The sequence below is a fragment of the Gallinula chloropus genome (genome assembly GCF_964237585.1).
Source record: "Gallinula chloropus genome assembly, chromosome: 22".
Lineage (NCBI taxonomy): Eukaryota > Metazoa > Chordata > Aves > Gruiformes > Rallidae > Gallinula > Gallinula chloropus.
This window is the reverse complement of record NC_140107.1, coordinates 7,610,413-7,625,220: the sequence shown is the minus strand read 5'-3', so window position 1 is coordinate 7,625,220 and position 14,808 is coordinate 7,610,413. Positions and strand designations below refer to the sequence as shown.

Below are 14,808 nucleotides of genomic sequence, written 5' to 3'. Positions count from 1 at the left end.
GTCCTTGAGGCGGGGAGTTCTCCGGAGACACAAGCCGGCGGCCGAGAGCTGCTGAGCCGCGGGCCCGGCCGGGCAGGGCCTGGCCTCTCCCCACTACCCCCCGCCTGCCAGCCCGGCCCGGCCCGGCCCAGCCCAGCCCAGCGGGGGCCAGGGAGACCCGGCCTCTCCTCTCCCCACCCCGCAGGGCTCCTACCGACACCGGCCCCCGGGGCGGGCGCAGGGCAGGGCCCGGCGCGGCGGGAGGGGGCAGCTGGCGGCGGGGGTGGGCCGGAGCCGGGCCCCCAGCCCTGCCGGGGGACGCCCGTCTCGGGGCCGGCCCGGGGCGCACGGAGCCGGTGCCGGCGGCGGGTCGGGGCCCGGGGAAGCCGCGGCGATCCCGGCGCAGGGGGCAGCGCCCGCCCCTCCCCTCCCGTCCCGTCCCCTCCCCGCCGGTCGCGGCCTGTTGCCGCCCCCGGGCCCGGGCCGGGCGGCCCCGCCAGGCGAAGCGCCGAGCGGCGGCGGGTGCTGCCGGTGGGCCGGGCCCGGTGGGCCGAGCCCCGCGTCCCGGACCCCCCGTCCCGCCCCGTCCCCCCGCGGCGCCCCCGGCCCGACGTTACCTGCGAGCCGGGAGCGGCGCCGGCCCCGCCTCACCTGGGCCAGGTGAGCCACGTGACCCGGCCCGACGGGCCGCCGCGAGGGACAGCAGAGCGCGGGGCGAAGCTGCGCCGGGCCGCGCAGAGCCCCGGCCCCGAGGGCTGCGCTTTGGGGCACCCCCCCCCAGCCCCGGCCCGAGGATCCTCGTCCCCGGGGCTCTGTGACCCCCGACTACCCCGTCTCCAGGGCTCCTCGCCCCTCCTCGGCTCCTTCCCCGTCCCCGAGGTCCCCACCATCCCCAAGGGGCTGGTTCCCCGGGATCCCTGTCCCGAAGCATCCTGTCCCCGAGGGTCCCGCCCCGCAGAGCCCCCCGTCCCTGAGGGTCCTGCCCCTAAGGATGCCCGTCCCCGGGGATCCCCATCCCCACGGGTTCCGGTCGCTGAGCCTCACCGGCGCTGGGTGCTCGTCCCCCTGGGTGCTGCCTGTGGTTTTGGGTGCCTCTCACGTGAGTCAGGAGCCCATCCGCCCCTGGATGACCCTCCACCCGGGCCACACCTGGCCCAAGCACTTCAACACCCGCAAAGCCTTCGGCTGCCCCTCCTGCTGCCCTGTCCTGCCTGGCTCCCACCCTTTGGTGGGGGGCGGTTACACCCTCTCAGCTTGGCACCCTGCAAAGCAGCACCATTGTCCACCCCTTCTCCTACTGGGAGTGGTCGTTTCTGCCCAGTTTCCCTTGGGGCAGTGGTGGCACTGGGGGAAACACCTGCTGCAGGGATACCCAGCACTCCCGGGGGCCCAGGTCCCACTTTGGGGGGGGAGGGGGGGCGTTTGGATCCTTTTCTGAAGGTCTGGAGGAAAGGAGGGGAAGGGGGCAAGCAGGAGGCAGGGAGGAGGTCCAGCAGGATGTCAGCTGTGCTCTGAGGGTGCAGCTGGAGTGGCAGCCGCTCGGCTCGGATGCTCCAGCCGGTTTCCAAGAGGAAAAGGGAGAGAGAGAAATCGATTCAAAGGATGGTGCTGGTGCCAAGGAGCTCATTCCTTCTCTAAAGGGCACAAAGACCGTGTGTGTTTGTTTAAGCCTCTGGCACAGGCACCCTGTGCTTAATTCCAGCGGTGTCATTTCCCTGGCCCAGCTTTGGTTGGTGTGTGACTCCAAGTGCTGCTTGGAGCAGCAGCATCTCCTGTGCTGCCAGGTGCCTTGGGCAGGGATCCTGACCACCAACCCTCTCCCAGCGCTGCCCCGTCGAGCCTGGCACTGCCAGGATGAGCAGCACCATGTGCCCTCCCCCAAGCCCAGCACCCCACTGCTTAATGCCCCATGGATCCCACATGTGCCCCACACCCCATCACCTCCCAGCCCAGCTGCCACCCAGGTGCCAGGGCTCCTGGGTCAGCCCAGGAGTGCTGGGGCTTAATCCTGAGATCCTGCTGCAGGATTCCTTCCCTCCAACTGGGCCAGGATAAGAGAGCAGCGCCTGGTCCCCCCCCCGCCCTGGTAACTGTGACACTTGGGGAAGAAACCTGCAGAGAGCCTGGGAGAGATGGCACTGATGTTAATCATTCACTGGCTGTAATAAGGCTTCAGTTGTCTGGAGGACACCCCAGCACGGGGCTTTAAAGACCCTGGAGATAAGAGGCCAGCACCCAGCCCTCAGCAGAGCTGCCCTACCCTGGGGCAGAGCACAGAGGATGCAGCCCGGTGCCCCATCCCATCTGTGGCTGTGGGGTGCAGAGGGTCACTGCCAGGGAAGGGAGAACAACACTCTCAACAGGGCTTGTGCATCAGAGAGGTTTATTCTGAGTGCTGCTAATTTCAGACTCCTCTGCTAAATCATTAATAGCTTGTCAGCCCAGGCAGAGTCCCACAGCAGCACAGGGGGTGGGGGTGGGGGGGGGGTGTTTCTGGGGCTCAGGCAGTGACTTACCCTGGGAGCTGGGGGTTCTTGTGTTGTATTTGCCTTTACCAGTCTTCTCCTCTACTGGGATGTACTGTGGCCGGTTGGGACAGTCTGGGGACACGCTGGCACCCTCAGCCTCAGCAGCCAATGTCCTCTGCACATCTGGCCTCTTCATATTTCTCACCCAGGCTCACCAGCTCCTGGTTTCCTCTTCCTTTTCTCACCCCAGGGCTGGAGCTGGGAAGGGGACGAGCAGCACAGACCTGCAGAGTGACCCAACAGAGCAATTAACTGCTGAGCAGGTGGCAGACAGAGGAGGCACCTCCAGAGGTTCCTCCAACCTCAGCAGTTCTGAGGTTTCCCCTTGGGGGACTGGGGGAAGCTCACTGCAAGACAGACCCTGGACCTTCCCCCCTTTGGGGGTACCCTTGGGGGTCCAGGTTGCACCAGAGCAGGTCAAAAAATAAACCAGAGAGGAGGATGTTCTGTTTAACACCTGCCTGACCCCAGGGTTGCTTTGGGAGCACAGGGAGCCAGAGAGGAGCTTTGATCCTGAGCCTACCCCAGGGCAGCACCCCTCAGATTGGGTACATGAGGGTGGCTCAGCCTGGGCATCAGCTTTCCTACAGCCTGACACGCAGCCCGCAGAGCTTGAGGGGATGTTGGGGCTGTGTGTGTGACCCCAGGCTCTGTGTGTGACCCCAGGCTGTGTGTGTGTGACCCCAGGCTGTGTGTGTGACCCCCTGTGTGTGTGTGACCCCAGGCTGTGTGTGTGACCCCAGGCTGTGTGTGTGACCCCAGGCTGTGCGTGTGTGACCCCAGGCTGTGTGTGTGTGACCCCAGGCTCTGTGTGTGACCCCAGGCTGTGTGTGTGACCCCAGGCTGTGTGTGTGTGACCCCCTGTGTGTGTGTGACCCCAGGCTCTGTGTGTGTGACCCCAGGCTGTGTGTGTGACCCCAGGCTCTGTGTGTGACCCCAGGCTGTGTGTGTGTGACCCCAGGCTGTGTGTGTGTGACCCCAGGCTGTGTGTGTGACCCCAGGCTGTGTGTGTGACCCCAGGCTGTGTGTGTGTGACCCCCTGTGTGTGTGTGACCCCAGGCTCTGTGTGTGTGACCCCAGGCTGTGTGTGTGTGACTCCCTGTGTGTGTGTGACCCCAGGCTGTGCGTGTGTGACCCCAGGCTGTGTGTGTGACCCCAGGCTGTGCGTGTGTGACCCCCTGTGTGTGTGTGAGACCCCAGGCTGTGTGTGTGTGTGACCCCAGGCTGTGTGTGTGACCCCAGGCTGTGTGTGTGACCCCAGGCTGTGTGTGTGTGTGACCCCAGGCTGTGTGTGTGACCCCAGGCTGTGTGTGTGACCCCAGGCTGTGTGTGTGTGTGACCCCAGGCTGTGTGTGTGACCCCAGGCTGTGTGTGTGTGACCCCAGGCTGTGTGTGTGACCCCAGGCTGTGTGTGTGTGTGTGTGACCCCAGGCTGTGTGTGTGTGTGTGTGACCCCAGGCTGTGTGTGTGTGACCCCAGGCTGTGTGTGTGACCCCAGGCAGAGGAGATGCCGTGGGGGCTGCGCAGGCAGCGGGGGCCGGCAGCGCTGACGCAGCCGCAGCCTCTGACGCTGCGCCGGTGTCTGGCAGCGCTGGCAGGAACAAGCATCCACGCAAAGCACAAGGGATGGGGGGTTATTTCTTCCCTCTAAGGTAAAGCAAAGCTGCCAGCAGCTCGTGTGTGCAGGGTGACACTCGCTGCAGGCCTGGACGGGGCTCTGCCTGGAACACGTTTAGGCTGGGGGTGGGGGGGTTGGTTTAGGCTTTTGCTCCTGTCTGGGGATGGGATGAGACCCCAGCTCCCTCGTTCCATGGACCCTTCTATCCTCTCAGCCGTGCAACATGAGGTGCCTTTACCCCACACACCTACAAGAAGATGCAGCTCCCTGGGGGGAGCAAGGTGGCACTAGCACCCTCCTACTCCAGCCCCCTCCCCACACCATCCCAGCCCCCTCTCAGCTCTGTTATCGCCCCCTTAAATGATCATTACATTGGCAGCGATGTCACCGTGCCAGTCCTGCACCCAAGGACACGCTGTCCTGGTACCAGCACCCCAAGGCTGGGACACCCAGGGGATGGGAGGGGAGGATGGGGGCTGCCGCTGCCCTTTCCCTGCCCCAGGCTGCCGGTCGGGGCACCAGCATCCCCCAAACAGCACAAGGAGCTTCTCGAGCTGCTTCTCCCAGGGGCTGCAGGCACGAAACCAGCCGCTCCAGTAACCCTTCCCAGTGCAGCCTTTCCTACCAGCCCTTCCCAGTAAATCGCCCCAGTATCCCTCCCCAGTATCCCTCCCCAGCCCGGCCACTCCCAGTATCCCTCCCCAGCATCCCTCCCCAGCCCGGCCGTTCCCAGTATCCCTCCCCAGCATCCCTCCCCAGCCCGGCCGTTCCCAGCATCCCTCCCCAGCATCCCTCCCCAGCCTAATCCTGTCGCAGTGACACCTCCGGTAACCCCTCCCAGTAGCCCCCTCCCAGTCCAGCCTTTCCCAGTGACACACCCCCCCCCCAAAGGGAGGGCAGCTTTCCGGCATCACTAACGCCACCGGACCGGTGCCGTTACCGTGCCGTACCAGGGCGGGGGCCGTGCTGGGCTATACCGAGCCCGACGCTGCACCGAGTCCGGAGCCGTGCCGGTACCGAGCCGCAGCGAGCCCGGGGCTGTGCCGGTGCCGGTGCCGAGCCGCAGCGAGCCCGGGGCCGTGCCGGTACCGGTACCGAGCCGCAGCGAGCCCGCTCCCACTGCCCTACCGAGCATCCCCCGCCAAGGCCGTACCGTTACCGGGCCGGGGTCGCGTCCTTCCTTCCCCCCCCCGCCCCGTGCCGGTGCGGAGCCGGTGCCGGAGCCGCCCCCGGCGGGGCCGAGCCGCACGGAGCCGGCGCCGCCCCCGGGCTCTATATATCCTCGGCGCGTCCCTGCCCCGCTCCCCGTTCCCGTTCCCATGGCGGCGGCGGCAGCGGATCCGGGTCCGACGGAGCTCGGCGAGCAGCGCCCCGAGCGCGGCGGCGGCGGCAGCGGCGGCGGCACCGGCACCGGGACCAGCAGCGGCACCGGCAGCAGCGGCAGCCCCGGACCGGTGGAGCTGGCGGCGGCGAGGCGGCGGCTGGTGGCGGCCGAGGGTCGCCGTCGGGCGGCGGCGGAGCTGGAGGGCCGCGTCTGGCAGGTGCACTGCGCCCTGCGGCACGCCGAGCTGCGCCTGGCCGCCCGCGCCGAGGCCCTGGGCCGCCTGGGAGCCGGCGTGGCCCAGGCGCAGCTGGCGCTGGCGGCGCAGAGCCAGCGGCTGCAGAAGGGGCTGCGGCGCCGGCCCCGGCCCCGGCCCGCCGCGCTCCTGGCCGCCGCCCGCGCCCTCCGCAGCTGCGTCCCCTGGGGCCCCGCACGCCCCCGCGGCGCCGCATCACCGGCCGCCGCTGCCCGTCGCTTGCCCGTCGCGCCCCGCAGCTCCGCCTGAGGAGCTCGGGGTGGGAGGTGGGGGGGTCTGGAGGGGGTCCTGGGAGTCTGGTGGGCTGGGACCCGGCAGGGTTTGGGGGATGGGATGGGACCCCATGGGGTGGAAGGGACCCAGCGGGGCGTGGGGTCGCTGAGGGGGGCCTGGGGAGCTCGACGGGCAGGGACCCGGTGGGTAAGGAAGGCTTGGGGGTCCCTGGGGGACCCTGTGGGTTTGGGAGTTGTAGAGGGGTGTTGGTGGGTGTGTGTGTGGGGGGTTCTCGGGGACCACGTGATGTGGGGGGACCCAGCAGGGTCTGGGGACCTTGAGGAAGTCCTGGGGAGTCCAGTGGGTCAGTTGGGTTTGGGGTCCCAGGGGGATCCTAGGACAGGGGGTGGGCGGGTCTGGGGATCCCAGCAGGGTCTGGGGACCTCAGTGATGGCCTTGAGGGCCTGATGGGGGGGTGGTGTATGAGCTGCTTGGGGTTCCCTAGGGGACCTGTGGGATTGGGGTACTCCAGGGGACCCAGCAGGGTCTGGGAACCTTGGGGTACCCAGAGGAATCTGGGTGGGGATGTCTGTGGGGGACACTGGGGGTTTGGGGTGCCTGAGGGACCCTGCAGGGTCAGGGCTCCAGGGGCGTGCAGCGAGCTGGCAGACTGGGGAGGGGGGACAATGACAATGATGGCTGGGAGGTTGGGGCACCCAGCAGGGTCTGAGAACCCCCATGGGGTTGGGAGACCCTGCAGGGTCTGGGGTGTTTACAAGGGGCTGTGCTGCGAGCACCCCCAGCCCAGGCTGGGGCCACCTCCCCCACAAGGCAGCAGGTTCAGGGCAGGTGCTATGGGGCATCACCCCTTCCCTGTCCAAGCCCCACTACCCCCCGGAGGGGTCCCCGATGCTCTGGCCCAGCAGGATACTGGTGGGAATGTGCCTCACGCTGGGGCTTGGACGCAGCCTCCACATGCCCCCCACAAGCCTCAGTGGGGGATCAAGAAGGCTCAGGGTCCCCCCCACTTCCCCCATCCCCGGACAGGGATTTTGGGTCTGGACTGGGCACCCCTGTGGGTGCAGAAGAGGACTGGCCCTGCGATGGCACCGGCGCCCTTCAACTCCCACGCAGCCGGATTTTGGGACTGCTGTGATGCCCGTCAGGCAGGTGACACTCGGAGCCTCCCCGTGCTTCCAGCGAGAGTCCTTGGGCATCCTCAATGTCACCCTGCAGCAGGACCTGTCACCGCGGGCTCCGGAGGGGCGAGAAGGCACATGGAGGCGCACGTGGCCTTGGGACAAACATCCTTCTCCGGACAGGCTCGTGTGGGACCCGCTGTCCCCATCTCTGCCCCACCAGCCCTGAGCCGGCCTCAGGCTGGGGGGCTGGGACTGGCAGCATCATCCCTTCCCCGCCGGGGACTGTTCAGCCAGCGAAGCCCTTGTGGAGCCCGGCCCTTCACCGCACGCAGCCGCCGCATCCCCGGGTGAACCGTACCCGACCCGGGGCTCGCTTTGCTGCACCCAGCTTCTGCACTGGCTTTGCCCAGGGGCTGCATGACCCCCCCACTTCCCTCACCCCCCATCCCTCTGGAAAACCACAACCCACCCCTGAGTTTCTTTTTAATTAAGAAAAATCCGCTTGATTCAGGCTGGGGGGGTGGGGGGTGGGGTGGGTTTCACTGACTCATGAATGTGCCGCGAGTACCTTGGTGTGAGGCAGGGGGGGGCTCTGTGTGTAACCCCCCCCCCCCCTCCTCACTGGAGCACGGTCAGAACTGAACTGTGATAGATCCTGTTCGTGACAACGTGCTGCCCTTCTGTGGGGCTGGAAGAGAACCCAGAGGGGGATGAGGATGGGGATTAGGAAATAAGCCCCGTTAATGGCATGTAATTAATGCTGGGGAGGGGGTTTCTCTGATCACTGACCTCTGCATCCTCTCATCCCTGTGTGTGGGGATGTGGCAAAGGTGTCAGTCAGGAGCTGCCTGTGGAGTGTGGGCAGCTGGGGGCTCTGCCAGGCACCTCAGCTGTACACAGACAGACAGAGCCTGTCCTGAAAGTCACAGAGAAGGGACAGGGGTGCAGAAATTGGGGTGGCAGAGAAGTACCTGAGCCGCCAGCACAGTCATGTGCCGGGGGAGGGACGCGTCTTGCTCCCATTAATCCCTGACAATGATTCAGGGTTCGTGCTGCCCTGCGCAGAGCCCGAGGATGCTCCGACACCCCCTACCTGCTCCCTGCTCCCGGATTTCCGCCCTTTCACCCGGCTGCTGGAGGGTTTTGGAGCTGTAATCCCAGCCGGGGGGTGATTCCCTGAGCCGGGCGGGGAGGCTGCTGCTAATAGCAGCTTACAGGTCTCAGCCAGGGGAAGGGACACATTATCTCTCCCCGGCTTTCAATTAATAGTATGAAATGCACAGCTTGGGCTTAAATCCCTCAGGTTTTTTTTTCCCCCCTTCCCTGGTGATTATTTGCAAATCAGCTTTTGACCTGATTAGAGCAGAACCTACTTAAAGGAATCGCAGGGAAAGACCATTAAAAAAAACTCCATTAAAGCAGAAAGATGAAATAATTCCAAATCCTGTGATGCAACAGTTCCCCCCCGACCCCCCTTTGGTCCCTGTACGGTCACAGGCTCCTCACGCTCTGTGTCCCTGCAGCATCATGAGCTGGAACACGACATCCCTCATAACTCAGGTGCTGGTTCCCATGTTCCCATCAGTCTGGAGGCTGATGGAGTGAGTGAGGACGGGAGGTTTGGTGGGAGGGCAAAGGAGGAGATCCTGGGTGTCCTCACAAATCCACCCTGTCTGCTCTGGGTGCCCCTCTGGGAACACCCAAAAGATGGGGTCCCCTCATCTCCAGGGCTGGGGGGATGGACAGATGTCCCCTCCTTGGGCAGGGGGAGCAATAGAGCTGTGTGGAGTGGAACAGCCGCTCCCCAGGCTGATGCTGGATCGAGATGTGATCCCCCTTCTGGGGAAAAGAATGAAAATAAAAGCTGCTCCCCAGGGGCTGCCCGTTACCCCCAGTGTCACACACTGGGATCATCTCTGCTGCACCCACTGCAGGCTCCAGCCTGGAGCCACCCTGACCTCCCACATCCCCACGAGTCCCCAGGCTGTGGGTTGGTGACATCGGCAGGTAAATGCTCACCCAGGGCCTCCAGCAGCACATCACCAGTCCCCAGCCCCCCAGGGACCCCTGAAGCTGTGCTGGGGGGGCAGTGAGCCCCATCCCCCCCCCACAGGTGTGGCTGTGCTGACACCCGTGTGTCCAGGTTCACCCCCTGGTCCAGCCACCATCCAGGAGCCCCCACAACCCCTTCCAGGGACCATCCTGACTTTGCTTTGTGGGTGTCCTGGCCCATGACCCCCCTGGAGCCCTGTGCCACCTCTAGAAAGCTCCAGTTGACACCATCACCGGGCTGCTCAAGCACGATGGGGACAGCAGCCAAGTCCCACTGGAGGGTCCCAGGCCCGTTTGGGGCATCTCTTAGGGGAGAAGCCCCCCAGCAGCACCCCCAGCACAAGGTCAGAGGGAGAACACAGCAGAAGCCTGCTGCTCCTCTGCTGCCTCGGGGAGCATCCCCAGCCCCAGGAGCTTTGCATAACCCCTCTGGCCTCCCTGCCCCCCCTCCAGCAGTGGGGTTACATAAACACCCCGACACTTGCTGGGCTTATGGGATTATTTTGTTACAGACTTTCTGGGAAAAGTGAAATTAATGCGGCTGGTTAATACCCCAGCCCGGCCTCCCTCCCCTCGGCTGCTAATTCCCTGGGGCCGGCCCCAGAGGAGCGCCCTGGCACGAGGACAGCCCCGGGGAGGGGGACAGGGGCACAGGCACCCAAAACTCCCCAGAGCTGAAGAGCTGCGACGGGGGGGGACGGGAAGGGGACGGCGGGGGAGTGATGGAGAAACGGGGCCGGGGAGAGAGCGATGGGGGAAGGATGGGGGAAGGATGGGTGCTGGAGGGGGCCAGGAAAGGACCGGGCGGGAGCGCTGGGGATGGGGAGACAGCCCTACCTGCCTCCGAAGGCTCCCCGGCCGGGTCCCGGAGCATCTCCGGGACAGCGTCGCAAGAGGGCACTGCAGGAGCCGCAGCCCAGCGCCGAGCCCTGCGGGGGGGTGGAATCCAGCCCGGGATGTGCGTGTCCACGCCCGGGTGCCGGGCCCGGCCCCCGCAGCATCTTTCCCCCCCACCCAGCCCGGCGACCCCCGCCCAGGACTCTGCATTAGAGCCCATCGCCCCTCCCTCTCTTATCTCTTCCCTCCTGCCCACCCCCAGTCTCCACCTCATGTCCCCTCCCCTCCCGCCTTGACTCCTTCCAGAGGCCGTTACAGCCCTAACGAGCCTCACCGGGGGGATAATTGCCCCCTCCGCCCCTGATTTGCCCCCGCAGCAGCTGAGCCCCACCTGGGGTCCCGCCGAGCTTTCGGGGGGGTGCAGCCCCCCCCATCCCTGGGTGAAGGCTGGGGGATGTGAGGGATGCTGCCTGGGGCTATTTGGGTGACAAAGGTGGGCACCCTTGTCCTCCTCCACCCCAGCACCCCCAGCCCGGTGCCACCTGACCCCATGTGCCCTTCCAGAGTCTTGCCCTGGCTCCGGGGGGCTGCCAGGTCTCAGGAGCCCGTTCCCGCTGCCCTGCCCTGGCTTCACCACGCTAAACAAGCCTGGGGCCATTCTCCCTTCTCCTGAAAGCTCCTTAAGTCACTGATCCGGTTAAACCCTCGCGATCGGTTTGTTTTGCCCCGGAGTTAATGTGCCTAATTCCTGCCCAGCTCAGTCCTGGTGCCCAGCTCACAGAGTCCCTGTGCCCATCACTCCTGATCCCAGCTCACAGAGTCCCTGTGCCCATCACTCCTGATCCAGCTCACAGACTCCCTGTGCCCATCACTCCTGATCCCAGCTCACAGACTCCCTGTGCCCATCACTCCTGATCCCAGCTCACGGACTCCCTGTGCCCATCACTCCTGATCCCAGCTCACAGACTCCCTGTGCCCATCACTCCTGACCCCAGCTCACAGAGTCCCTGTGCCCATCACTCCTGATCCCAGCTCACAGACTCCCTGTGCCCACACCAGAATGGGCACAGCCAGGGTCACGTCACACATCTCCCCCTGCTCTTGTCCCCTGGGGATTCTGACCATGGCAGCCCCACATGGAGTGGGGTACTGGGCACCCTTACCCAGCCCCAGGGGGTCAGTGTATTGTGGGGTACAGGCAGCGCAGTGCCCAGCACCCCCCACTCAGCGTGGGCAGCAAGATGCAGCCAGAGATGGGTCAAGGATGCTGCAGAGTTTTGGACCAGGATGCAGAGCTGTGCCATAGGGTCCATCCACATCTGGTGGGTCCCCCAGAAGGTGGCTGACATGCCCCTTCTTTTGGGGTCCTATCCCAGACACTCCACTTCCCGGCAGAGCTGGGGTGAGGCTCAGCTGTGGATGCCCTGTGGCATCCCCTTCGCAGACCTTGTGCTCCTGGGTGGAGGAGAACAGCACAAAGGGGCTCGTTCAGCCACAATTGCAGGTGTTTGGTGCTGAGAAAGATGTTCTCCCAGCACTTGAGCCCCTTTTTTCAAGGGAATGATTCAAAGAAAATGGGGTAAGCGCTGCCATGTGCCAGCGTGGGGCTGTGGTCCCTCCTGGCTCTCCTCCTTCCAGGAACACTGGGCTGGAGGAGGCTGTTGGGCAACAGCCGGGGGCTGTCCAAGCTGTGATTTTCCAGGGTTCAAGTATCTCCCCATCTCCCCTCCTCCTGCAGTGCTCTGCCAGCCTCCCATCGTGGAGCAGCATCTCTATTTTCAGCCCGGCTGTGCTAATCCGATCACACGGCTCCTTCCCAGAGCCCACAGGTACTTCACGCTCCCGGCTCCGGCTCTCCCGGGAGGGATCCGGAATCTTCTCCCAAGGCTGTGCCTGCAGCAGAGAGCAGTTCTCCTCCTGCTCCTCCCCAGAGCTGGTCCCCAGCGCCCCGGGAGCTGCACAATCCCCTTCCCCACAGCCCTGGGGTTTCCCTACGCCCACAGCAGCCGCAGCAAACCCTGGGAAGGGGGACGGAGAGAGAGAGAGAGGCTGCACCCCAAAATAGCACCCGGCGTGTGTGGCAAAGGGCAAGGTGCATGTGAGTGGCTTTGCCTTGCTCCCACCTCCTGCATGGCAGGGCTGGGGAGGTGGAAACAGATCCCCCTGCAGCCCCTCAGAGATATATAGAGATATAAAAAGATATAACATAACTAAATATATATCAATCTATACAAACCAACACCCCAGCCCGTGGTGGGGACGCACAGGAAGGGAGACCCCCCCCTCCCCTGGGTGTTTTCTTGGGCTGTCCCCGCTAATCCGCAGCAATCCGGTGTGACGGGAGCCCTGTAACCTGATCCCGGTTCATTAAGGGGTTTAAAGGGATTAATTGCCAAAAGCACTAGTTACTGCTGGCAGCTACCCCCCTCCCTCACTGCTGCTTCCCCCAGGAGCACCCGGGGGTCCCTGGGCTCAGCGCACCATGAGGATCTCCTAAAACTGCAGAGCCATGACCCCTGAGCCTCAAAAGTAATGAGTGTGAGGGTTTGGAGTTCCCTTTCCAGGGGTGGGGGAGCAGAGGCAGCTCTGGAATTCCACCTGGAAGCTGGTTGTGCATCCCGGTCCCCACACATGGCTCCTGCCCCTGAGCTGCTCTGTGACTGCGAAGCGCCCTGGGCTCAGCATCGCCCGGCTGGGGCTTGCACACAGCTGAGCCTTGGGGACATTGGGATTTCAGGAAAAACAACCCGGAATTCTTTCCAGCCCTCTGTGTTGGGGGGCAGATTCACTCAATCAGCCAAACTCCCGTGGCAGAGCTAGAAATGGGGTGGGCTTTGGGGGTGTGAGAGACCCCAGCGCAGTGGCACATGGTGCTGGTCCCACTGCCTGACTCCAGGGAAGGACTGAGCTCCCCAGAGTCCTGGGAGTGTGGTATGGCAGAGCTGAGTGCCTTCCTCAGGGAACGGAGGAAGGAAAGGAAGGGAAGGAAGGGCAGGAGGAAGGAAAGGGAGGAAGGGAAGGAACAGACCCACAGCCCTTCTTTCTCTCCCCTCTCCCGTGCCTGCTGGTGTTGGACCCCCAGCACCAGCGAGCTCATGCTCATGCCTTGGGACGGCTGACACCGGGCGACGGAGCTTCTTCAGCTGGGAATCCCCCCTGGCCAGGGCCCTGAGCATGTGTCCCAGCACGGGGACCCCCGGGTACCACGGGGCATCGAGACCCAGCGACATCCCCAGGGTGCATCAGCCCAGCTCCTGCCCGCTGGCCCCGGCACTGCTGACGCGCGGCCGCGCTGACGCGGGGACTATATCAGTCGGTGACAGACAGGAAAGGAATCCATGGAGGGGAGCCAAGCACAGGCTCCTCTCGGCTCTCCCGCCGCCTCGCCTCTTATGGAGAGGAGCCGGAGGGAAGAGGGGCTGGGAGCAGCTCCCGTTATGGAGAAACCCTGGGGAAGCCCTGGCTCGCACGGGCACCCAGTGGGGCCCCAGCCGCCTCCATCCGCCCCGACAACGTGCTTGGGACAGCTCACAATCCATGGGGACAGTCCCAAGATGTGGCTGAAGCTGCCTGGCTGCAGCGGGACAGGGGGTATGGCTGGTGGCAGGGACCCGCTGGGTCAGGGGAGGTGGGCTTTGCCCCCGTCCCCCTGGGTTTTAGGCAGCTGCCAGCCGTGCCAGGAGCTCCCTGTGCACAGGCAAAGGGGCTCCTTGCAATAAAGCACAGAGGGATTGAAAACTGTGGGACCATGGGCAGCGCTGACCCCTTTCCATCACTGAGGGAAGGGAGGAGGAGGAAGAGCTCATGGCATTGGTGACTTGGCTGGGAGCAGCCTGGTCATTAACCTGGCCTCACCCTGGGGCTTTCCGTGCTCCTCTTATCCAATTAGTGCTGACCCTCATCACCCAGGGGTCAGTGGCTCAGGCAGAGGAACTGTCTGCAATGGTCACAGGGTGCCGGGTGCTGTTGGAGGCATCAGCCTTCATCCTTCCTGTGGGCTCCTTCTCCAAATCCCACATTTCCAGGAAAAACTGGGTGGATGGGGAAGTGTGCTGCTCCCAGCATCCCAGCCTGGGAATGGCTGTGGTGATGGAGCAGTGTCAGGCTGGTGTCGCTGCCCGGTGGCATCAGGGCAGGAGAGGTTTCTCCACCCTCAGCTGCAAAGGGACCACTGGCTGGGCTCGCGGTGTGAGCGATGGCAAACGGTGCTGTGAGGTACAGCAGCCACAGGGAAAAGCCCTGAGGTGTGGATCCTGGGGGAAAGAAATGGCAGATGGGACCCCCCAAACCCAAACAGAAGAGGGGACCCCCACAAGCACAGCCACATCACAGCGATGACATCGGCGAGGAAGGGCAGGTGGCAACCGATCACCGCCGTGTCGGCTCGGTGCTGCCCCTGCTCCAGCTCTCCTCAACTACAGATGGGGTTTCCTGGGAAATTCGGGGTCCCTGGAGACCGCAGGAGCTTTGGGTGCCTTTGGCACGGGCAGCAGGGCAGAGCCCTGGGGGAGCCAGGCACCAGGACAACCCGGATCCTCCCAGAACCCCCTGGTGCCCAGTGGGGTTTTCCAGCCCTGAGCGATGCCCCTTTGCTGGGGTGCAAATCAAAAGCTCCTTTGTGCAAACCCACAGAGCATAAAGAGGTTCAAAACCTGGGCAGCTCAGCACGGGGACAGGTCAGGGCATGGTTGACTTTCCCCTGCCCCGAGCTGAGTCCGGCTCCCTGGGAGCCTCTCCTGGAGCTGGGGAAGCAAACGCCCCTGCTCAGCCCCTGCTCTGCCCCTGCTCTGCCTCTGCTCTGCCCCTGCTCTGCCTCTGCTCTTTCCCACGTGCTGCTTCACTGGGCAAATATTTGCTTTGGG

At 64.6% G+C, this 14,808-nt stretch overlaps 1 protein-coding gene across 1 annotated transcript; it reads left to right on the top strand.

Annotated features, from left to right (window-relative positions):
* Positions 1-5,444: 5,444 nt before the first annotated feature.
* Positions 5,445-5,951, top strand: TRNP1 (TMF1 regulated nuclear protein 1; the record flags this gene model as incomplete). The annotated part of the gene is made up of 1 exon (XM_084274145.1): positions 5,445-5,951. The coding sequence occupies one exon, from the start codon at positions 5,445-5,447 to the stop codon at positions 5,949-5,951; it is 507 nt and encodes a 168-aa protein (XP_084130271.1).
* Between the last annotated feature and the right edge of the window lie 8,857 nt (positions 5,952-14,808).